The sequence below is a fragment of the Chaetodon trifascialis genome, chromosome 9 (assembly GCF_039877785.1).
Source record: "Chaetodon trifascialis isolate fChaTrf1 chromosome 9, fChaTrf1.hap1, whole genome shotgun sequence".
Classification (NCBI taxonomy): Eukaryota; Metazoa; Chordata; class Actinopteri; order Chaetodontiformes; family Chaetodontidae; genus Chaetodon; species Chaetodon trifascialis.
This window is the reverse complement of record NC_092064.1, coordinates 19737640-19760520: the sequence shown is the minus strand read 5'-3', so window position 1 is coordinate 19760520 and position 22881 is coordinate 19737640. Positions and strand designations below refer to the sequence as shown.

General features: G+C 43.4%; 3 protein-coding genes across 3 annotated transcripts; 2 read left to right on the top strand and 1 right to left on the bottom strand.

Moving 5' to 3' along the window:
* Positions 1-8215: 8215 nt before the first annotated feature.
* neu4 (sialidase 4) lies at positions 8216-10552 on the top strand. The gene is made up of 4 exons (XM_070969668.1): positions 8216-8416; positions 8662-8917; positions 9555-9963; positions 10024-10552. The coding sequence occupies exons 1-4, from the start codon at positions 8216-8218 to the stop codon at positions 10550-10552; spliced, it is 1395 nt and encodes a 464-aa protein (XP_070825769.1).
* Positions 10553-12572: 2020 nt separating this feature from the next.
* Positions 12573-17664, top strand: lxn (latexin). Its single transcript, XM_070970386.1, has 7 exons — positions 12573-12817; positions 15159-15335; positions 15417-15479; positions 15928-16102; positions 16372-16508; positions 16814-16876; positions 17295-17664. The coding sequence occupies exons 1-7, from the start codon at positions 12665-12667 to the stop codon at positions 17409-17411; spliced, it is 885 nt and encodes a 294-aa protein (XP_070826487.1). The 5' UTR covers positions 12573-12664; the 3' UTR covers positions 17412-17664.
* Positions 12958-22648, bottom strand: gfm1 (G elongation factor, mitochondrial 1). The gene is made up of 18 exons (XM_070970385.1): positions 22454-22648; positions 22150-22302; positions 21904-22036; positions 21410-21614; positions 20994-21110; positions 20541-20691; positions 19690-19844; positions 19506-19590; positions 19259-19396; positions 18896-18997; positions 18456-18512; positions 18204-18341; positions 17706-17788; positions 14225-14387; positions 13985-14129; positions 13735-13895; positions 13575-13628; positions 12958-13429 (listed from the first exon to the last, which is right to left on the bottom strand). The coding sequence occupies exons 1-18, from the start codon at positions 22526-22528 to the stop codon at positions 13298-13300; spliced, it is 2247 nt and encodes a 748-aa protein (XP_070826486.1). The 5' UTR covers positions 22529-22648; the 3' UTR covers positions 12958-13297.
* Between the last annotated feature and the right edge of the window lie 233 nt (positions 22649-22881).

Here is a 22881-nt window from a genome sequence, read left to right as displayed (position 1 = left end):
CCCTTCTAACAAATTTTTGAGGCTGTACTTGGGCACAGTAGCACTAGCTAAATGCTAATGTGTGCATGCTAACATGTTCACAGTGGCAATGCTAATGTGCTAATGTTTAGCAAGTGTGATGTTAATAGTATGCATAATGGTCAACATGTTAGTGTGCCAACACTTGCTACTTAGCATTTAACATAAGTCAAAGCTGATGGGGATGTTTTTCTGAGATAAATGGACATGCACCATATATCAAGTTTTTGACCAGATAATTGCACTAAATAAAAAGGGCTAATAAAAGTTATTACAAATCATCTTATGGCGCCAGACAAAAAACTAGAGGATCAGTAGGGCTGTCAATTGATATCCTAAATTCTAATTTATATTCAAATTGTTGATAAATCCATACATTCGAATATGTAAATGAATACTGGATTGTGGGGGAAAAAAGCAGCAGTGTTTTGGTGCCTGCTGAAAGAACTTCATGATGGACAGGAGCCACACAATCAGAGTTTCCATTGTGCTGTACGTTACTTTTATTTATTTATTTATTTATTTATTTATTTATTTATTTATTTATTTATTTATTTATTTTTACCAAGAACCAAGTCCGACATGTTTATGTCTACGTAGTAGTGTCAGTCTATGTGTAAAAATATTAAACATTCCGACTCAATGTGCTGTTTCCTCCGCTGCTTCTCTGACGTCAGCCAGCTCTCTCGCTCCTCTCCCCATTCCGTGAATTGAAAGTTTATTTCAACCAATCCAGAGTTAGTAATTGTTGCCGAAACATTAAAAATGTGATCCAAGAAGGTTTTTGTCCAGTTTTATTTTGTTTTTGATGCATTTGAAGAAGTTTTTTTTAAAAATGCTAAAATTACTGTTTTTTGAATGGAGTCTGGTGGCTTTGGCGACAGCGCTACAACAGCTGTTTCTGCTTAAGCAAAACAGATCTTACTCATCAACAAAGAAGTATCTCTGTATGGATTCTTTCCATAATAATGTCAGACACTTATTTGTAGGGTAGCAAGGTTGCACAAGTGGTCACACTTGTCGCCTCACAGCTAGAAGGCCCCCGGAATCTCGCTGTGGGCGCTGGTGGCGTGTCCTCCACCACGCCTTCGGTGCCTGCTGCTCGAGGAAAAAAGGGGCCTTTCTGTGTGGAGTTTGCATGTTCTGTGTGGAGTTTGCATGAACCTAAGGTTTCCTCCTTAAATAACTCAAACTAAAAACATGCAAGAAGATCACCAAAGGAAGGAGAACCGAAGCATCGAAGCATTGTGGACTGTTAGGTACAGGATGAATTGCACAGATTATTGCACCAGCTATTGCCCAGATTATTGTACAGATCATTTACAAATGATTTACAGATAAATGCACAGATTATTGCACAGGTAATTTACAGATGATTTACAGATAAATTATCAAAAAATTACTTTCAGCAGTTCTTGTTGTGTAGTCTGACAGCTGCAGGAAGGAATGACCTGCGATACCGCTCCTTCATACACTTTGGATGTAGCATCCTATCACTGATGGAGCTCCTCAGTGCAGTGAGTGTGTGTTGGAGTGGGTGGGAGTCATTGTCTGTCATGGAGGACAGCTTGGTTGTCATCCTCCTCTCCCCCCCAGACTGCAAAGATTCATAAAAACAAACAAAAAAATGTATCTGAGAAACTTGCTCAAAATGTTGAAAATGAAAACATTCAAACATTACTGAAATGTCCACTCTCTTGACATAAGAGAGTAACTTAACAAAATAACATCACATGGATTAGTGTTCCTCCAAACAGAGCAATAGAAAAAAGTCAGAAAATGAAAACCAGGTGGACATATAATGGGCAATTAGTGTGCGTTGGTTCGGCGAGGAGAAACACTTGCAGGACCACCTCATTGAGGGGCAGTTGCCCCAAACAGCACAGCCTACACTGAAGAGAAGTAACCCTGTACAGAAGAAAGAAAGAAAGAAAGAAAGAAAGAAAGAAAGAAAGAAAGAAAGAAAGAAAGAAAGATATACAACCATTATCAGCACAAAACACACTAAGTTCAGTTTCCTTATTGTGTATGTGTATTTTTAGATGTGCAAAATACTGTGCATCGCCACAAATCTCTGAAAAATTGCACAGTTCACAATTTAAAGCTTCCAGATTTTAATGTATCCTAACATGAAATAAACACGACTTTATTATAAAGTGGACACACTTGGCCATGTCACTCGTCTGAATGGTAAGTGATTACATAGTAAAAACAGAAGCCACATGGCACAGCACTGACAAGACAGCGAGAAAAGAGAGCTTCTTGTGAGTGATGTGTGTACTGTTACATTTTGTATCCATGGCGACGCACAGCGGTGGCAGCCATAGACATAATATATGTAGACCCCTCATTACGTGCTGGAGCATAATCCAGCATCACCGCCATATTGGGTGGGTCTCCGCTAGCACCAGAGCCAACCAAAGTCAACGTAAAGAGAGCAACTATGCCCCTATTTTATTTATTTATTTTATTTTATTTAGCTTCCCAGCCCCAGTTGCAAGCTTAACAGGGTAGTGTAAGACACTGGAATGACCTGGAATTTTAAAGCTTACTTTTCCAGGCCAATGAAGTGCCGAGGTTCTCACCCTCTGAAATGCACATCGCCTCTCCTTGATCCTAAAAACACTCATTGTGAAAAACTTTCTCTCTGCTTATCACTGGTTCTCGGTTGCTGTTGTCTCTTGCTGTCGGACGCGCACCGGAAGTATTGCCCGGAAGTACTGCCCCGCACACTCAAGTTCGAAGGTCAACGGTCGTCATATTGAGCATGGAGCGAATAGGAAGCGTCAGTCAATGAGGCGTCTACGTACATTATGTCTATGGTGGCAGCTGCCAGATGGAGATCAGACCCGGGTTTTTTTGGTCAATAGGAAAGGAGCTATATGCCGATCTCTAGCGGGTCGACTAGCATTAAAAAACCCGCATCGACCCGCTTATTTCATTGGGGAAGCGGCTCATAGTTACCGGGCTGACACGTTTTTTTTTTTTTGTTTTTTTTTTAATTTAAACTCGGTCGACCCGCTTTCAAACGGCATAGGGCTCCTTTCCCACTGGCCAAAAAACCCACACGCAGCCGATGGGCTGTGGTCAATGTTTTACCACTCCTCTTCCTGGTGGAACATAAGTTGCTCTGTTATTTCGCTGCCTTGTCAACCCTGTGCCAGGTTGTTTGAGTGCGAGCAAAGCCTCTTGTACAAATCGCAACGTCACGTATATTAGCGGGTTGATCCAGGTATAATATTCCCACAGTTGACACATTGTTCCGTAATAATAAAGACAAGTCGCGCACTGTTTCACTCCTATAAGAGTACACTGTCGGTGCCGAATACTTGTTACAGTCGAATATGAGGCTCAACCCGACATTAACTTGCTGTTTCACTCTGGCGGCGCTAGCTAGCTAGCGCTACATGCTAAAGTATTTCCGAAAAAGAACGAACATGAAATATTCATCACAGGTTTAATATCTTGACGGATCATTTGAGATGGAGAGACATTAGACGTGCACTGCACATTACCAACAGATGGACTAACTAAGCTAAACTAATTTTAAATGTACTTACTTGGACGGCTCGGCTCCGAGGTAAAAAGATGGCGGTCGGCTCGATTTAAAGTTTAAAGTTCAACACTGCGCGTGACGTCACATTACGGGCGCATGCGTGTTGGTTGAAATGCCCACAACGTATTTTTTGAAGTTAACTGAATGGATTATCATGGGTTTTTAATGAGTTCCCGCGCCTTTTTCAAGTTGAAGTTGTTTGAACTCTTCTTACTTTGTTGTAATGGGTAGAGTTCTCTCAGCTTGACAGCAATAGTCCTTCTGACTAAAAGCCCAAATCCCTTTTAACAGTGTAGTTCCACTGTGTCCCGCTCTGAGCTCACGCAGAAACCTGAAATTTGACTTAAAAGTGTTCCTCGATACCGGTCGGTGAATCTTCTTTCACACATGTAAACGGACAGTCAATCTGGTTGTATGTGCCCAGCAAGATCATGGGACGTCATGGGCCGTTCATCTCAGGCGCACGAGGACATCGTTTGCATGAAACTGTGGCCAGGTAAGACTCATTATGGAAAAAGTACACATTTGAATAACATGCCTAAAACTCAGTGATAGTTTATGATCTTTTTGTAAAATCTACGGAGAAATATAACTGTTTTTGACAGTGTGGCAGTCGCTTTCGTCCCGAAGTGAGGACTCTAACGGGACGCTGCGGGGCTCGCCGAACCCCAGTCAAAAATCCACAAATTTAAAGTTATCTCGCTTTTTCTCCAAAAATCTGCGTCGGTCCGCGCGTTTCGATCTGGGAAAGTAATCAATATGCTCTGCTGAGTAATTCGGCTTAAAGAATTGACCATGAGAAGGTTTTTAAAGTGTTTTTTCAGTGCTTTATCAGTTGCTTATTAGATCAGGCGAATTGAACTGCGTTCGTCTATGGCTCATCGAAGCTATGGCTTGTTGGGTGCTTCTTGACATTAACGGATCATTAATGTAGCGTCTTAGCTGACATATTTCTGTTCTATATTTGTTTTATTTTGTATGGGGCAGCAATCTCTCCACATGATTGGCTGTTCAAGGTCAATTATAGGTAGGGTTGCCACCCGTCCCGTAAAATACGGAATCGTCCTTTAATTGACAATTAAATGTTGGGACGCAATTTGTTCCGTATTTTCACAAATGTCCAATACACATGTCTGACACACACACACACACACACACACACACACACACACACACACACACACACACACACACACACACACACACACAGAACAGACAACTCAATAAGGACCTTTATTCAAACCAACGAGTCCAACTTCAACCAGCCTTGCTTCAAAATAAGTGTCAATGGATGTGAATGTATCCTAACATGAAATAAACACGACTTTATTATAAAGTGGACACACTTGGCCATGTCACTCATCTGAATGGTAAGTGATTACATTGTAAAAACAGAAGCCACATGGCACAGCACTGACAAGACAGCGAGAAAAGAGAGCTTCTCATGAGTCATGTGTGTACCGTTACATTTTGTATCCATGGCAACGCACAGCGGTGGCAGCCACGGACATAATATACGTAGACGCCTCATTACGTGCTGGAGCGTAATCCAGCATCGCCGCCATCTTAGGTGGGTCTCCGCTAGCACCAGAGCCAACCAAAGTCAACGTAAAGAGAGCAACTATGCCCCTATTTTATTTATTTATTTATTTATTTATTTAATTTAATTTTATTTAGCTTCCCAGCCCCAGTTGCAAGCTTAAAAGGGTAGTGTAAGACACTGGAATGACCTGGAATTTTAAAGCTTACTTTTCCAGGCCTTAAAAAACAAAACAAAACTGAGCAGGTATATATGGGAGCTTTGTATGTATGTATGTATGTATGTATGTATGTATGTATGTATGTATGTATGTATGTGTGTGTGTGTGTGTTAAAATCAGTGTATATCACAAACATCAGCAGTTTCAGTCCAGGCTATTATGGAATCTTTGTCATCCTAAACCTGTGAACAGTTGTTTAAATTTAGACATGTCAGGCCAGAAGGTGCGTGTGTTTGTGTATGTGTGTGTGTTTGAAAACAGCAGTGGACTGTGGGCCGACACACATGATGAGTTGGCCAAAAAGAAAAAACCTTCCTCATTTCGACAGTTTGTTTTGGTGAAGTTTTATTCCAACACAACTGAGTAAAAAAAAATTACTCAAAGTTTAATACGCATGTCGGTGAGATGTCTGGTTTTTGTGTGTGTGTTGTGTGTGCGCGCACGCGTGCATGTGCCTGTGCCTAAGTTTACATTAAAAATACTCAGCGTGCAAAAACAAAAATGAAGAAATTCTTGTGTTATTGGTGTGTACTGAAGGGTCATGATTTTGTGTGTGTGTGTGTGTGTGTGTGTGTGTGTGAGAGAGAGAGAGAGAGAGATTCAAATGAACAATCAAACTGTTTCTTTATTAAAATATAAAATTAATTAATTTATACATTTATTAATATGCCATGCCATATGTCTGTATTCTGCTCTTTAACAAAGTATTTCAGCATCAAGCACGTGTTTTTAATGTGTGACAGCGTCCTGTGTCATAACTACATCTCTGCCATTTGTAACAAACCAAACCGTGTGAAAATCGGGTAAAAAGTTATGATTACAGTAGTTGGACATACACCTTCCTCCGTAGAAATAAATGCACTGGGGGCGCATGGGAGACCCATCCAAGATGGCGGCCGCGCTGAACGTCAGTTCCAATAGGAAGCGTCAGTCAGTGAGGTGTCTATGTAAATTATGTCTATGTTCTTCTTCTTCTTCTTCTTCTTCTTCTTCTTCTTCTTCTTCTTCTTCTTCTTCTTCTTCCTTTTAAACGCCAGAAATGTTTACTTTGTTGTATCTCTAACTTAAAACATTTAAATGGTGGAGGGTGATTGTGGGAAACTCTGAGCGCTGCCTAACAGACATATTCAGGGCATATACAGGACCATAACACAGATAAGGGCAGATAACTCTTTCCTGGAAAGCTGTCACTTCAATATTATTAAGGGAGAAGTAATTAAACAGAAAAAAATAAATTGTTGTTGAGGTTTGTAGATTTTTTTAATCTGTAACTTAGGTTACATACATCTTGCAATATATATAATAATAAGATAAGACAGAACTTTGATTGTCCCCATGTTGTGCAGCAGTTGCACTACAAAGTAAGAGAGTGCAAACATAAGAAATGCAAATATGAAATATTACAAGTAAACAAATCAAATCAATAAATGGTGATCCAAAATCTGAGAGATACACACTAATTAACAAGGTAAGGATCATACATTGTTAAAGTACATAATATGAGCTGTTCCATATAGATGTGTATGCACAACATCAAATCTCAGGTACAGGTAAGTGCATATGGTCAGTTCAAATGTCCATAATGTAGCACGTACTGTTTCATTGCTGCACATTATGTCCCATGTAAGTACTACAATGTACCTTACAGAACAAGTATGAAATACAAGCCAATGGTAGGAGCATTGGCTTGTATTCACAATCTGCAGAAAATGAAAAAGAAAAGTGCACAGGACACAGAGGAGGCCGATCATCAAATCATTGTTCAGCAGCCCCCCCGGCCTGCATTTCCACAATGGCTGCTCTCCGCTGATTCATCCAAAGCTGTAGATCTGATGAGTGTGGTCCATTTCTGGGTCAGTGAACAGCGTGCCATACTGCCTCACTGAATAGGGAACTGAGCGCAGAGGCCACAGCTTTCAGATTCTCACCCGAAAACACACACAAACTAACTACACACACTGAACACACGCACATCACACTGTCAACCCAGCTTTCAATTGCTGACACATACTGTATATCGTCACAAAGAAGCAGCAGTTCCCAAAGAGCACTTTGAATGTAAGTACTCTGCAGTCATTTACTCTTTTCTGCTCCCGACCTGTGAATTAGATGCTACTTACTCATCATAATGCAAATATATCGGAAGGTTTCATAAAGTAGATGGACGTGTGTTAAATGTGATGCTCTGACAGTTTGTCACAACTCCTCCCAATGGCAGTGAGAGGATGCTTGTTCCATTTGTGTAAGCTTCTTCTTCCTCTTGTTAAAGCATAAGTAAGGTACATGACATATTTTAGAGTTAGATTCATATTTAGGACATTATGCTTGAATTGAAAAGTGTTTGTTGCTTTAATTGTCTTGCAGTAAAAAGCACTGAAAATAAAAAAATTGATCGTATCTTCCTACTGAACATGGTGTGTAACAACTTGAACAGGGTCACCCTTAACTGGTAGAAGGAAGTGTGCAACACTGTTGCAATGGTTGAAGTAACTAGCAAATTGTGCAATAGCATGTACATATAATCCACACTATATGTACTCCAGATACTCTACAGTATCTAGGCAGGCTGTATATATTGTACACTGATGTGTATGAATGCATATCGTGTACATATAAATCAACTTACTGCATTACAACTTATTATAAATGCTGTACAATGGTTCAGCCTGAAAGGGCACAAGGAGACAAAGATACCTCTGAGCAACAGGTGGACTGCAGAGGGCCCAAAGAGAAACAGGTTCCCAACATATTTAGAGCCAGGACAGGAAAACAAATTCACTATCAGGAGGCATTTGGGGGGGAAATGGTTACAACAGTCGTCTGATTCTGATTCTCCTTCACAGATCTGGAGTCCCCTTGAAGGATTCAGAGCGCAGAGAGCATGAGGTCGCCGTACTTCCCAGCGAGGACGGTGCTTTTCCACAAGGAGCCAAACGGAGTGACGTACAGAGTCCCAGCACTGCTGTACCTGTCCCGCTCCAGATCCTTCCTGGCCTTCTGTGAGGAGAGACTCAGCCCGTCAGACTCTCAGGCTCACCTGCTGGTCATGAGGAGAGGCACGTTCTATAGGAACTATGTGGAGGTCAGTGTTAGTCACTGGGTCTGAACTCTGTCGCCCTGTAGAATTTGCTATTTTACCTAAGTAAAAGCAGTATTAAGCAAAAAAGTTACTGACTTAAACGTACTCCCACAAGTAGCCAGTTTACCTTTGCTTTGTGTTTGTCATCTTCTTGAACTAACATGTCTCTTATATGTTCAGATATAATGTAGTATTCTTCACACATCTTCTAGACTCTTCCTTTCTAATCTCCCTCTTCCTCTTTCCAGTGGGAGGACATGCGTGTCCTGGGCACTGCCTTCCTGCCGGGCCACCGGTCTATGAACCCTTGTCCGGTGTACGATGAGTTCACAGGTACTCTCTTCCTGTTCTTCATCGCAGTTCTTGGCCACACCTCAGAGTCCTATCAGCTGGTGACGGGTAAGAATGTGACCCGCCTCTGTTACATCTGCAGCACTGACGCTGGAGACACCTGGAGTCCTGTCACCGACCTGACCAAGAGGGTCATAGGAGACACTATCAAAGGTGAGGGAGAAACACACTTTCATTGTGTTACTCTGACTCTTATTTCTGATATTACAAAGGGGAATGCTAATTTTGGTGGGAATACTGCTGCATATGTGAAAAAAGTTGTAGAAAGCCTGGTAAATTGATAAATTGCCTCGAGTGATGTCACTCGAGGCAGCCTTGGTTGAAGATTAGAATTTTGTACACAACAAATACGCTTATCAGACTTCTGTAGACACTCCTCATCTCTGCTCATGGCCAGCAGAGATGAGGCCACATCTCGCCTCTACTAGCGCACACCAGAATCTCCAAAATTGCATTATGGGTAATGTAGGCACTGGGCTTTGACAAGCAAGATTGCATGGAATCAATTAAGAGATATCTCTGGTGCTGCTGCATTGATTTTGAGCCCCAAAATAACATTGAAAATAAATGTAGGCCTTAGTTAATTCAGAAAATGCCCATTTAATTTGCCATTTTATATATTAATGCATGTGTTTTTAAATGTATTTACTAATTTATGTTTTCAATTAAGTAATCTATTTCTGTATGCTTTTCAGTGTCTTGACCCCTTATTTTAATTCCATTTTACTGTTTAGTTTCGTTTGTGCCACTAAACATCATCCGTGCCTCACCTTCTTCTCTGTCCTTCCAGAATGGGCCACCTTCGCTCTCGGCCCGGGCCACGGAATCCAGCTCAAGTCCGGCCGTCTGCTGATTCCTGCCTACGCTTACCACATCGACTGCAAGGAGTGCTTCGGGCAGCTGTGCCAGACCACCCCCCACGCCTTCTGCTTTCACAGTGACACCCACGGGCAAAGCTGGCGTTTCGGGGAGGCGGTGCCTGGGCCAGAGAGCGTGGAGTGTCAGATGGTGTCCGTGGACGAGGAGGATGGGACCAATGTGTTGTACTGCAATGCGCGCAGCCCCCTCGGATACAGGGTGCAGGCCCTCAGTCTGGATGATGGGGCGGTGTTCCAGGAGGGGCAACTGGTGCAGCGGCTGGTGGAGCCTCGAAATGGTTGTCATGGCAGCACTGTGGGATTTCCTGCCCCCTTACATTTATGTCATTCTCTTAACCATCACTTACACCAACCTATGCATCGCTGCAGACACTGGACAACCTGCATGAACTTCTCAAATCACACCAACTCTCCCTCTCCAAACATCACTCATGTTTCAGCCTATCATAAGGCTCCAGATTTCCTCACTCCCACCTGGGTGGTATATTCCCACCCTACATGGACCACCGCACGCAAGGATCTGGGTGTGTTCCTCAGCCTATTTCCCCGCGATCCAGACAGCTGGCGCGGCCCCTGGGTGATCTACGAGGGCCCCAGCGCCTACTCTGACCTCGCCTATCTGGAGTTGCCCCCCTCACCTGGCGCACCACCTGCCGTGGCCTTCGCCTGCCTGTTTGAGTGCGGCACCAAGACAGCCTACGACGAGATCTGCTTCTGCATCTTCACCCTCTACGAACTTATTGATAATCTGCCTCGAAATGTGCAGCTGGGAAACCACGACGATGAGTGTAAAAGCCAGCAGAACCACATGTCTGAGAGAGGTCGGAGGTGTTCAAGGAGACAAGGTTTCCATGAGGTGAAGAAGAGGAGAAAGAGGAGCAGGCTGCCTGAGGTGTGCTCTGTGTGTTAAATGTGGGTTTTAATACAGTCAAAGTGTCTTCTAGTGATTGTTTTCCATATACACTCAGTGGCCACTTAATTAGGTACACCTGCACAATCTAATGCAGTCCAACACAACTGTTCTGCTATCAGGTCCACTTTTATAGTGCATTGAATGTTCACTTTTGGTTGACACTGTCATAGAGGAGTTAATTTCATTAACACGGAGGTCATAGTCGGCGATGGTGTTGTTTTACTGAGCTGCATTACATTACAAACTACAGGTGAATGTGCACATTTCACCATTCACCATTCATGTCACCAGAACCTCAACATTACAAAGATCGCAAAGGTGGAATTTGTGACAGAGCTGTTGTATTGGATTGCATGAGAGTATGCAGGGGTGCCTAATAAAGTGGCCAGCGAGTCTAAATCCATCATGTATAAAAGCAGTGGTTCCCAGCCCCTTTTCTATCATTGAGTAAAGTGATGACCCCTGACAAAGTGACATATTTTATGGATGTTTCATATTATTTTCAATGCAGAATAACGAAGAAACTACACAATTTAGCCGAATGGACATAATAACTGCAGGAAGATTGTGGAAAACGAGTGATTTTGGATTATTTCCTGTAAATGTTGCATCAGAGATGAGTAGTCCTGATATTTTCTGTCTGCATTTTTTTTTTTTTAAACAATCATACACACATTATGGGCTTCTTTTTCAACAAATATGGTGTTTTCTCCTCCCTGAGGCTTGGCCATTGTTCTATTAGCGCTTTGTTTTTTAACAGTGTACTTTTCTAATGTGGGATGAGGCTGTTCAGCAGAGAGTGAAGGCTCTGTGGAGCTTTCAGCAGAACTGAGTGAAATGCTGAGATACAGGCCGACCGCATATTTAAAATAATGAAAAATGTTTCTCACACCCCTTAAATCAGGAAGCTTTGTGCAGGATGCCCAGGTTGGGAACCAGCGTATTATAGAATATTGCACACACTACTGATGAGAGTGATTATGGGTAATGCAGTTTTTAAAGTGTTATTCAATTGATTTCGGTACATTAACTGCAACACAGTGTGACACAGTAACGACGATGGAAACCTGTTCCGTTCAGTGTGTTCACTTCCTGTTTGGGTGTTGATCATTTGTCACTTCTGAGTTTGTAGAGCACAATTAAAGTTTTCCTGATCCTCAAATTTTCTCTCTCAGTAAATTTGACTGAGAGTTCAAGGATTTTTTTTTTTTTTTCCAACATCAGAGTCTGACACTGCTTTATAAAACCTGAAGGTGTATCCCACACGCTTTAGCCAAAAAGAAAATCGTTAATTTCATCATCAGCTGTTTCGAGAACCTTCCCCTTTCATCATTTATGAAGGTACCTCAGCCAAAGTGTTCAGGCTAAATGAGCAGAATAAGTTGACAAAGCTTTCCACATTCAAGAATGACCTTTACACCTTCAGGAAAATTACACCTCTCCACTCGTAAATCTGTGTTCTGTGCACAAAGGCAGATTCAAGCTTTCACAGCAGAGCAGAAAGAACCTCTCTTTCTTATCATTACGTCGGTCTGTGATGATGATTTTACAAAGCAGATACTGAGAAAGTGGGAGTATTTCCTGTGTATTTTGTTGTGAGGACCTACTCTTCTAGCTGCCCTCCTGATGTTACATAACTCTCCCTCAGCCTTAAACGGTGTAGATCTTGGGTTCTGACCAATCCAAACTGCCAGGACATGGGTAATTTGCTCCTGCTCTGCTACATTTCATCTAGCTGGCGAGGCTGCAACGCGTCAAGCACACATATTAATCACAGCTGCTCCATGAGCAGCAGCTCTAATGGGATAACTGTTCCTAAACGAATCAGTTCTTCTTGTGAGGCTGCTGAAACATTCAGGGACTGACAGCTTAAGTGAGAGCACACGAAGAGCAGAGCCAGATACAGTGGAGCAGTTTGTTTAGTTAAGAGGACAAAAAAATAAACAGGAAGACAGCAGGATCTGGACAGTGTCTTCTCTGCTTCCTCCCCCTCCCTCCTCTGCTGCTGCTTAAGTCCACACTGACAGGAGGCTCATTTTCCTGCCTGCACTCCTTCACAGAGGTGGCCTTTTCCTTTTCTCTGCCATCTGTCTTAAACGGCATACTGCAATGTGTGTGAGGATTATCGTTGTTCTGGCTGTGTTAACTGGGATAACTGGGAGCCCCAATGTGACGATCAGACCCGAGGCGGACTCAGTGGACATGTGGGCTCATCCTAACAGCGTCCCAGAGACGGTGGAGGATGCAGAGATCTTTGGACAGGTGAGACAGGAGCGAGATCCAGTGGCTCTGCTGTGTAATTACGGTGTTTTCTGCCGGTGTGTGAAATCAGCTGCCCAAGAAAAATGTGGGTTTCCATGAATCAAGTGTTTGTAAGATGAGAGGTAAATGATTCGCTACACTTTAAAAGACACACATATATCTTTGTTGCAATCATTATTACATCAGGACCGTTCTGTACATAGTACAAAAAACATTTTAAGCTTAAGTCGAATCACTCAGCTTTCATTACCAACCACCATCTGGTGCTAAAATCAAGGTAATAAATATGTTTCCTGCAGGGGTCAAACATGGGGGAGGAAAAATAGCTTGAATTACAAAACAAAAGTAAAATGTCAAAATTTTGCGAGGCTGCGCACATTGAAGCCTTATTGTTGAGTAACGATGGATGACGGGCAGAAAAATGAGGGACGGTGGTGATGTCAAGTCCAGTAGTACACAGCTGGGTAGATGGGACACTTTTCAGCTCTTCCACTTGTTCTTCCTCGCAGGCAGCTGCCCCGTGGCCTCTAAGTATTTGTGGACGAGCTCCTCTTGCACGCCTGGCAGGCAGGGCTGGTATCTGCTGTAGTCCATGGTGTACTCCCCTTTTCCCTGAGTACACAAAGACAGATGATGTTAGTTTCTCAGTTTAGAAAGTATCATGGGAGAATCATCTCTCAGACAGTGATTTGCCCCAAGTTTCACCTCTGAGGCTACACAGAGGACACTGTCCTCTATGGTTTGAGGTTGAACTTACTTCAGTGCAGGAGCGCAGCTCTGTGGCGTAGCCGAACATGTCGTTTAGTGGAACCTGTTGGGAGAAACAGGCTGAAATTAGTCAAATACAAATGGTGGTGAAAGATAAGGAGGACATACTGTGTTTAAGTCTCTATGGATACTGTGGAAACTGTACTCACATCAGCGTACAGAGTGAAGTATCCCTCAGCTCCGTCCTGTCCTGTGATAACACCGTGTCGACGGTTTACACCAGCAATCACTGCTCCCTGAAACTCCTGAGGTGCTACGATTTCCACAGACATGATTGGCTCCAGGATGTTCACGTTGGCCTTTTCCATAGCTGAGGAGAAACCAGCATTAAAGTACACTCAGGACAGAGGTGAAACCAGCGCAGAGTGAAATGAAAGTCAGACCTAAGGTGGCGCTCACCTTGTTTTAGAGCGCCCTCTCCTGCACGGATGAAGGAGATCTCATTGGAATCCACCATGTGATGCGCTCCGTCTTCCAGGAGGAATCTGACCCCTGAGATCTTGTGCCCAGTCAGGGGTCCCTTCTCACAGGCCTCCCTGTAGCCCTGCAGCATGATCGAGCACACAGCAAGGAAATTCTATCAGTTTTAAGATATTTCACATTTATACAGCTGCAGTGCATTAAAGTCAGAAAACACACCCTTTCAACAGCCGGTACAAACTGCTTCGGGATGTTGGTTCCAATAGTCTGGTCTTCAAACTCCAGCTTGGTGCAATTCTCTGGCTCCAGAGGCTCGAGGACTCCCACAACTTTACCGTACTGGCCCGATCCGCCGGTCTGCTTCTTATGAGTGAAGTCAAACCTGCAGAAAGTGGGACAAAATATCCACAGTTTGAACCATCTTCAACCACTCTATTTGAGCATATTTCAGCAATTAATTAGATTTTAAAATTGACCGATGAAGTCTTAAGTGAACAGTGTTTTTGAAGTCTGACTGGCTTTTTCAGTTAAAGTACTAGTATTGGATTATATGGCCAAAAAAATACCAGATATCATCAGTTTTGGCGATCAAAGAAATGTATTAGTGCCAAAACAGATTAAATCTCAAGCTGAAACAGCAGCACCAAATGTGACTGATCCATCCATTAGGTTTAAGGATTTACTGTGTTATGTAAAGCTGATCAACAGAGAGGAGAGGAAACAAGAAAGAGCTCTGTCTCTTTAAAAAAAGAGGGCCGTCCTCAAAGAGCTCTGGTGTCACAAGAAGCAGGAAGTGGGTTTTTATTTGCATGAGGAGCAGCTGAGACTGAACATCGGATAGATCACCTGCCAAGTTAACACACAGGGAGTTGCGGCATTGCAGTTACAGGCAAGATCAGACCCCTTATTTCCTTTGCTGCTCGTCACATTTACCAGCTGCACACCTCTTCACCCTGAATTTCTCCCAGACTTCAACAAGTCTGCTTTCCTTTCCTCTCTGCTCAGAGGCTGTTCTCCTCTCTTTCTTATGTAGAAAACCAACCCATGGAAAAAGCTGCTGACATCTGAGGGTCAAAGTCCGTCAGGGGTTCGACGCCCATCCCTGTTCATTCTTTTCATGATTCCCTCTCTCATTCTGTCTCTGGGTTAACAGCACGAAGTATTAGAGGAAGAGGAGGCTGAAGAGGATGTGATGGCCACTGGAGAGCTGAACCCCAATCACTACCCCGCTCAGAGGGCGGCCAAAGTGGTCCAGCACTACCTCAACACCCTCTACGGCTCCCCATACAGGCTGTTTGGACTGCAGAGGGTCCACAGTGGAAACGCAGAGGTCTGTTAACTGTCACAGTTTAGTTTACAGACGTAGGAGTTGTAACTACTTTCAACTGAGGTTATCTCTCTCCTTTTAAAGGATGTGGCAGACCCTGGGAGAAAGTATCAGCTGGAGATCTCAGTGCAGGAGATGATCGGCAATGTAAGATGTGATTATTTATCGCACAATTTCCACTTTCTACTGCTCTACATAAACTGTAAATGAGTCAGGTATCCCTGTGTAAATGGTAAACAGCACCCTAAATATAGACTAAAAACTACACATCTAATGGAAAACTTTGAGGAGTGTCTTTGAAGACTAGAGATGATTGATGTTGAACTGGTGGCAACATTTCAAGAGTTACTGGCACTGTATTTCCATTGTTCTTGTGGAAAGTTATTTAAAGTTTTGTTTAAAGTGTGCAGCTGAATAATCTCTGGCTGCACATTGAGCAGGTCAGACCAGGTTTTATAAAAGGAGGCAGTGTGGTGCAACCTCGACAGACTGGCTGCCAGGGCAGCGTCTGGACTACGCCTCCGCTCTGTGTACTCCCTGCACTTCATTCCGCTTCTGTTTGCTTCTTTGTAAACCTTTCTTAAAATTCATCCAGATGACAGCGAAATGCTCTGCAGAGGTTTTCTTTGCGATGGGAGATCAGCAGCGCTCAGCCCAGGTCCAGGCCTCATGCGAGGAGCTCCTTAAAATCGACACTAAAGCTCAAGAAGAGGCTTTTTACCAACAGTGCAAGACAAACCAAAGCCTGCTGCGAGCACAAAATCTACCCGGTATGTTCAATAAAACAAACCGTACGTACTGTTTGTCCCAGTGAACATGTAAAGTCAGATCTTGCACAACATCGGCAGTTTGAGATTTCAACATTGTTCCAGGTTGTGGTTTTTGAGTGAACTCAGTGTTTTTCTTAATAGTAACATCACATCATTAACCCTGACAGTGTAATACACTATGAGTATACACCACATGTTTACACAATAAGATATATGTGTCATGAACATGAACTTCCTTCTTACTAACTCACTGACACTCTGACCTTCAGATAGCTACGGTCACATTGAGCCCGACATGAAGCCCCTCTGGCACCTGGGAACTGTGGCCTCCAGCTTCGTCATGCTAAACGAATCCAATGAAAACACTCTGTACAACATGGCTCAGGTGGCCAACATCACACAGCTGGTAGGTGGTCTTAACTGTTTTTGGGTCTGCTTGTTAATCCAAATGAACTTTACAGCACCGGCTGCAGTGCATGGTCCACATTCAGTTGCAGACTGTGTACACTGCAGACCAAAAGCTTCGGCACGTTAGAGTCTGCTCCATCTATTTCATGCAGTCACAAGTTTTCGGTCATAGACCCTTTTCAGGCATACAATGCAGGTTTTGCTTAAAAGGCTGATTCAGTATTCTGCTGGGAAGTGAAGCGGATGAGAGAATGAAACCTGTTGTTTCTATCATTTGGCTTATTTTTCCCTTGTCTGCTGCAGCCAACTGAGAACGACCAGCTGAAGTTCGACTATCACGTACTGCTCCATGAGATGGTGTCCCAGGTAACCGCTTATAATGATAAACTGTTTAAATGAAAAGGTCAGTTATTTTCACCATCACACGAGTAATTCATCTGTAAAATGACAGATGACGACCACAATTTATGTCAAATGCTTTTGTTTTAAAATTTCTTTTTCACTAATGTGACAAAAAAGAGACAAAATCCTTATTTCATAATTTGATTTGAATCAGAAAAGAAAACTAATTTACACCATTCGGCTGTCCATAGTTCCTTTATATAACTAAAGTGATTAATGAGAGTAACCAGTTGCTAAAACAGCTAATAATATCAGCATACTGGCATCTTACAGTGAACTGGCCTGTTAGTTGAGAGGGACATGCCAATATGCACCATGTGAGGTGCAGTTTTACTACCTGAGGCCTGGTGTCAATAAAACAAGCTGTGCCATTTCTTTACAGGAAATCATTCACTGGAAGCTGCTGTTCACCTGGTCTCCTGCAGAGGGGGTTAAAGTGCTGCACATGGAACAGCTGCCACACTGCCACGATTGTGAAAAACCCATCAACACAAATTAGACTGCTGCTGACACTGGACACACTGCCATCACAACCAAAACAGCATGTTGATGCTCACCTCTTGTATTCAGCTCTCAGAGCACTAACATGTTATGATGCTGCTGCAAGCACGAAGCCAAGATTTGCTGCCGATGCGTGCAGCACAACATGAATCCATCATAATAATGATGATGATGATGATGATATTGTGCTACTTATGTAGTACTTTTGGTTGCTGTTGTATTTTAGCCAAAATAAACTGTTTATACAAATGATTGCCTCAGTATGTGTGTGTGTCTGGGGATCAGCACTTACGACACAGGACTGCTGATCGTCTCTCTGAAAGACACTTTGGGCTTTCCCATCACACAGGGACAGTTGTATTCCCTCTCCATTCTCTGGAAAATAACACAAAAGATAAAAAAAACAGGTCAGACATGTTAGCTTTAAGGAGACACTTCCTTTTTTTATGCAGAGACAAACACATTTGGTCTCATTCTGTCTGAGGTTTAGAGAGATCATGTCTATATCTCACTCCAACAGCAATGACGCCCCGTAGCATTTGGTTTGTGGTTCAGTGACATCTCTCTGACTTATCAAGTTACAATGATCCGCAGACATACACAGACAGTGATGACAGAGACTTTAGTTTTTACCTTGACATATTTTGGCACAGAACACTAAACACCAAGTATTACAGAGAGTCTGATGGCTTCAAACCTCCACAAAATAAAAACAAAATAACTGTATATAAACGATCCTCATTAAACGACATCTTGCGTTAAACATGGCGAACATCCTCTGACGGGGTACCTGCGAGTAGATTTCGAGATGCAGCTCGCCCATGCCTGAGATGATGGTTTCTTTGTTCTCTGTGTCGAAATGCACTCTGAACGTGGGGTCTTCCCTGGTGAAACGGTTAATACCTTTGGAGAATTTGTCCATGTCATTCTAGTCAGAAGAAGGTTAACAACAGGAGAGAAGAGTTAATAGATGCAATTCAAGGTCTGGATCTGGACTTGTACAGAACAGTATACATCGTGTGTAAATGAAAGTATTTTTTACCTTGTTGATCGGCTTTATTGACATGGAAATGACAGGCTCTGGGACGTGAATAGACTCCTGTGGGACAAAATGATAACACATGAACACAGGATTCTCCTTGTATCTTGGAGTAAAGAAGGAAAAGTAGAATAATTTCCTAAATTTTTCACTGTTACGCCGACGACACCCAACTCTACATCTGTACCAAATCCATTACTGCTGCCACTCAATCCACCCTCTCATACTGACTCACTGATGGATGGATGTAGGGATGTTCCTAATGACTAATTACCCTGACATTTAAGAGGAAGTTTAAACTTAGAGTAGTTGACAACATTAAAAGTAAGACAATGCCCAGAAAACAGTCAGAATACGATACAAATAAAATGTATTATTGTTTTTGAAAATGTCGTAAAATGAGCAGGTTTCTTGTTCTTGCACAGGTGAAAACATTTACTCACCATGGAGAGGTTAGCGCTGGTCTTGGATGTGAAAGTGTCTCCGCTGGCACAGTCGATCCCAAACAGGGCACAAATGTCTCCTGCATAGACCTCGTCCACATCCTGAAACGGCACAGGGAGGACGAGTTGATCCAAATGTCTTATTTCTAATGAATATTAAACAGTTTCATGTCTTGTTTTGATGCAAGAAGGAAGAAAACATGTGTCGCACAGGATGTGGTTGTTATCTACACACTTGACTGGTGCCAAAAGAGGAAGCAAACCTTTTTGACCAGTCATGCTCCTCTGATGTTTGAACTGCAAACCACAGATGGAAAAGTGTGACCTTTGACGGCCTGCTGACGCATGCTGGCTTGTTCTCACCTCCATCTGGTCAGCGTGGAGACGCACGAGCCTCTGAACACGGACTTTCTTGCCCGTGCGCGTGTTGTAGATGTATTCCCCCTTCTTCAGGCAACCCTGGTACACCCGCACATACGTCAGCTGGCCAAACCTCCCTGCCTGTTAATGAAAAAAATACCACGGGTAACAACAAAGCACGACAGATTGAAACTTTCCTATTCAGCAAGACTGAGATAAAAAAAGCTAAAAAAAAAAATCGTTATCTTACCTCCAGTTTGAAGGCCAGACCAACGTAGGAGTTTGCAGAGTCTCTTGTTGGGTCCATCTGAATCTTTGATGTTTGACTGGCGTCTCTGACACAGTGACATTAGTGCAATTAAAACAAAAATTAACTGAAAATGTTCATATACTGCTACTCTGCATGCAAACTGACAACCCTGGTCTGCACTCACTCGTCATTGAGGAGAGCATAGTTGGTGACCTCAGTGGGATTCGGCAGGTAATCCAGGACAGCGTCCAGTAGAGGCTGGACGCCCTTGTTCTTCAATGCTGTGCCCACCAGCACTGGAGTGAAGTAACGCTGCACAGTCGCCCTGCGGATCGCAGCCTGGAGGGGAAAGAAGTCACGAGAGACTGAGTGACAATTTCTTCAGCATTGTTCATGTCCAAATTGAACAACTGGAGGGTGAAAGCAGTCCGGTGCTTTCATAGGTGCATAGTGAGATGGCTGCACAGATGAGAGCTCTGAGTCAACTCAGCTTGGCTTCTAATTTATTCTTGCTTCTGATTTTTAGTGTAGGGCACAGGATGCATATTTGTACAGGGACAAAGGAAAACATCTTTGTTTATTTCTGTTATCTGCTGTCTACTTCTGCTGCTGCTGCTGCTGCTGTGTCTCTTTCACTGTTAACCCTGACTGTTGCTACTTAACCTGGACTTACACACTCATTGTGCAATAATGTTCGACTACTGTCTGCACTGTTTACACAAGAATACACTGCTACACAGAATGCTATGTACAATCCTGCAATACTCTTGTACAGCACATAAGCATGCTAGCGTTACCTTTGTGAGCATGTTGGCATGCTGATGTTAGCATTTAGCTTCAAGCACTGCTGTGCCAAAGTACAAACACAGCGCCGCTAGCATGCCTTTAGTCTAGTTTACTAAATACACAAAGTGAAGAAATTATTGTGAAAGTTATTTATATATAAAACTAATGATGAATCAACTACAAGTCATAGTCTTCAACAGGGAGAGAGTCACATTTCACACACGTTCTCCCTCTTTGAAGGACACAAACCTTCAGGTCGGCGTTAGTTGGAATCTTTTCCTCCAAGAACATCTCTCCGAGGACTTCATCAGTGTTAGCCACACACTCCACCAGTTCCTGCCTCCGGTCTGCAGCCTCAGCACGAAACTCTGCCGGGATCTCATCATGGCGGACCATTTGACTGCAGGGAGCAAGAAACCGTTTCAATCAGCTTCATGGTGTCGAGGAAAAGGAGTTATGAAACAGGCAAAGATATTAACACTTGTTATTTGACAGCTGCAGGTCTTTTGATTCTACCGGCACCAATCTGTCTTTATCTCACTTATAGTAAAAAAAATAAGTATTCTTGCTGTTAAAGAGTCAGCAAAATCAACACAAAGTGATTAAAACTTACTAGGTTGTCAATTAAAGTACATATAAAAACAACAGATTTATTCTATAACATCTCTTCGTGGTCAAGCTGCCACAGTGGGAACCCCTCACCCAAAAGGTCCTTCGAAGTACATGCTCCGCTCCTCCACGAGGTCAATGATGCCGCGCATGTTCGCCTCCAGGCCAATGGGGATGCTCACAAAGGCTGCGTTGTGGTTCAGTTTGGTTCTGAAGAAGACAAAGAAAAAGTCTATGAATGAACAGAAATACAGTGAGGAAGACTGCTCAGAACATTGTGGAGTGATAATTTCATGTCAACCAAAGAAAGCAGCGTCAAGGAGACATAAGGAGGTTCAGTCCGTTACTGTTTGTACAAACACAGCTGCATGAGCTTGAATCCAGGCTCCTGTCTAATTAAATATCATCTACCATCACCGGTGGTCACACACATTTAATCACCCCGCTCTATGTGTGACTGCTCAGGAGTACTTTGGCGTGTGTGTGTGTACACTGTGAGCGTACTCCACCTCATCTGCTGCAGGGCTCGGTTGGGGTTGGCGCCCATGCGGTCCAGCTTGTTGATGAAGGTGAGGAAGGGGACATTGTAGCGTTTCATCTGCCTGTTCACGGTCATGGTCTGACACTGGACTCCTCCAACCGCACACAGAACCAGCACGGCCCCATCCAACACACGCAGCGCTCGCTCCACTTCGATGGTGAAGTCCACGTGACCTGGAGGACCGACAGGGACAGTGACATTAGGAAAAATTATATAGCTTTTGAAAGTGTTTTTGTGGCATGTTTCTGCTATTATTTAACAATGAACAGTTGAGAGAAAATGAGTGTTAGGGTTTGGGTTTGTGCATTTAACTGCAGCTGCACATTCATGCAGCTTTCCCGCAAAATTTTGATGTCTTTCTTACCCATATGTAACTATCAAAATGACAAACAGGAGGTCAATAGGGCCCATAGGCAACATTTTGTTCCCAAGGGACAACAGAGCAAGCACAAATTTTAGCACCTGGCGTGTCAATGATGTTGATGTTGTGATTCTTCCACATGGTGTATGTAGCAGCTGACTGGATGGTGATGCCCCTCTGTCTCTCCAGCTCCATGGAGTCCATAGTGGCTCCCACACCGTCCTTCCCCTTCACCTACACGCCGCAGGGGAGGGAAAACAGCTCATGAAAGCTGGACACTGTACACATGTAAAACCTCACCTGACGGTCTCCACTGATAAACAAACCAGCACGGTCCCAGCGCTCACCTCGTGAATCTCTGCTATCCTGCCGGTGTAATAGAGGACGCGCTCGGTCAGGGTGGTCTTCCCCGAGTCGATGTGAGCTGAGATCCCGATGTTGCGGATCCTCTCGTTGGGAAAGACACCGGAGGAGCATGTCCGACAGCTGTTGATGAGCACCTGTGGAGATGAAACAGGGAGACATCGATACTCAAACCCCTTCTGTCTGTTTACCGATTGGGAAATGCAGTCGACTCATGCCAGAGCAGCTCGACTGAGGTTTGATGTCAAATCCGTACAACTGCAGATACCTCATGTTACTTAATGTTACCTTTGTAAGAGTGACGCTTCCTGGTGCCAAAAGGTGCGTTTTTGCCAAAGACAGGCCCGTATTTAGGACTCTCATTCTGACAACTCCTTGGTCGGGCACAGGGTGGTCTCGGGCTTCCTTTTACACAACCCCCAACTCTAATAACCCGGTGAATGTCACGCCGGGGCCCTGGTGGTTGTGAAACACTACTTCCGCATCTACGGGAACCCAGATGTGACAAAATGATCAATATTCGCGTTTGTTAATTTGAAACGATGTCAGTTTCAAAAGGACACGGTAGACCAAAAGTGTTATATGCTTGTTTATTTGTTCAGCTTTAAGTTAAAAGTCAAACACTTCAATGCACGAACTCCAAAATTGCAAAGAAAACGCGTAAGGACAAAAAAGATCATGATGCGTTCTAGTGCTGTCAGAGAACTCTGCAGTTG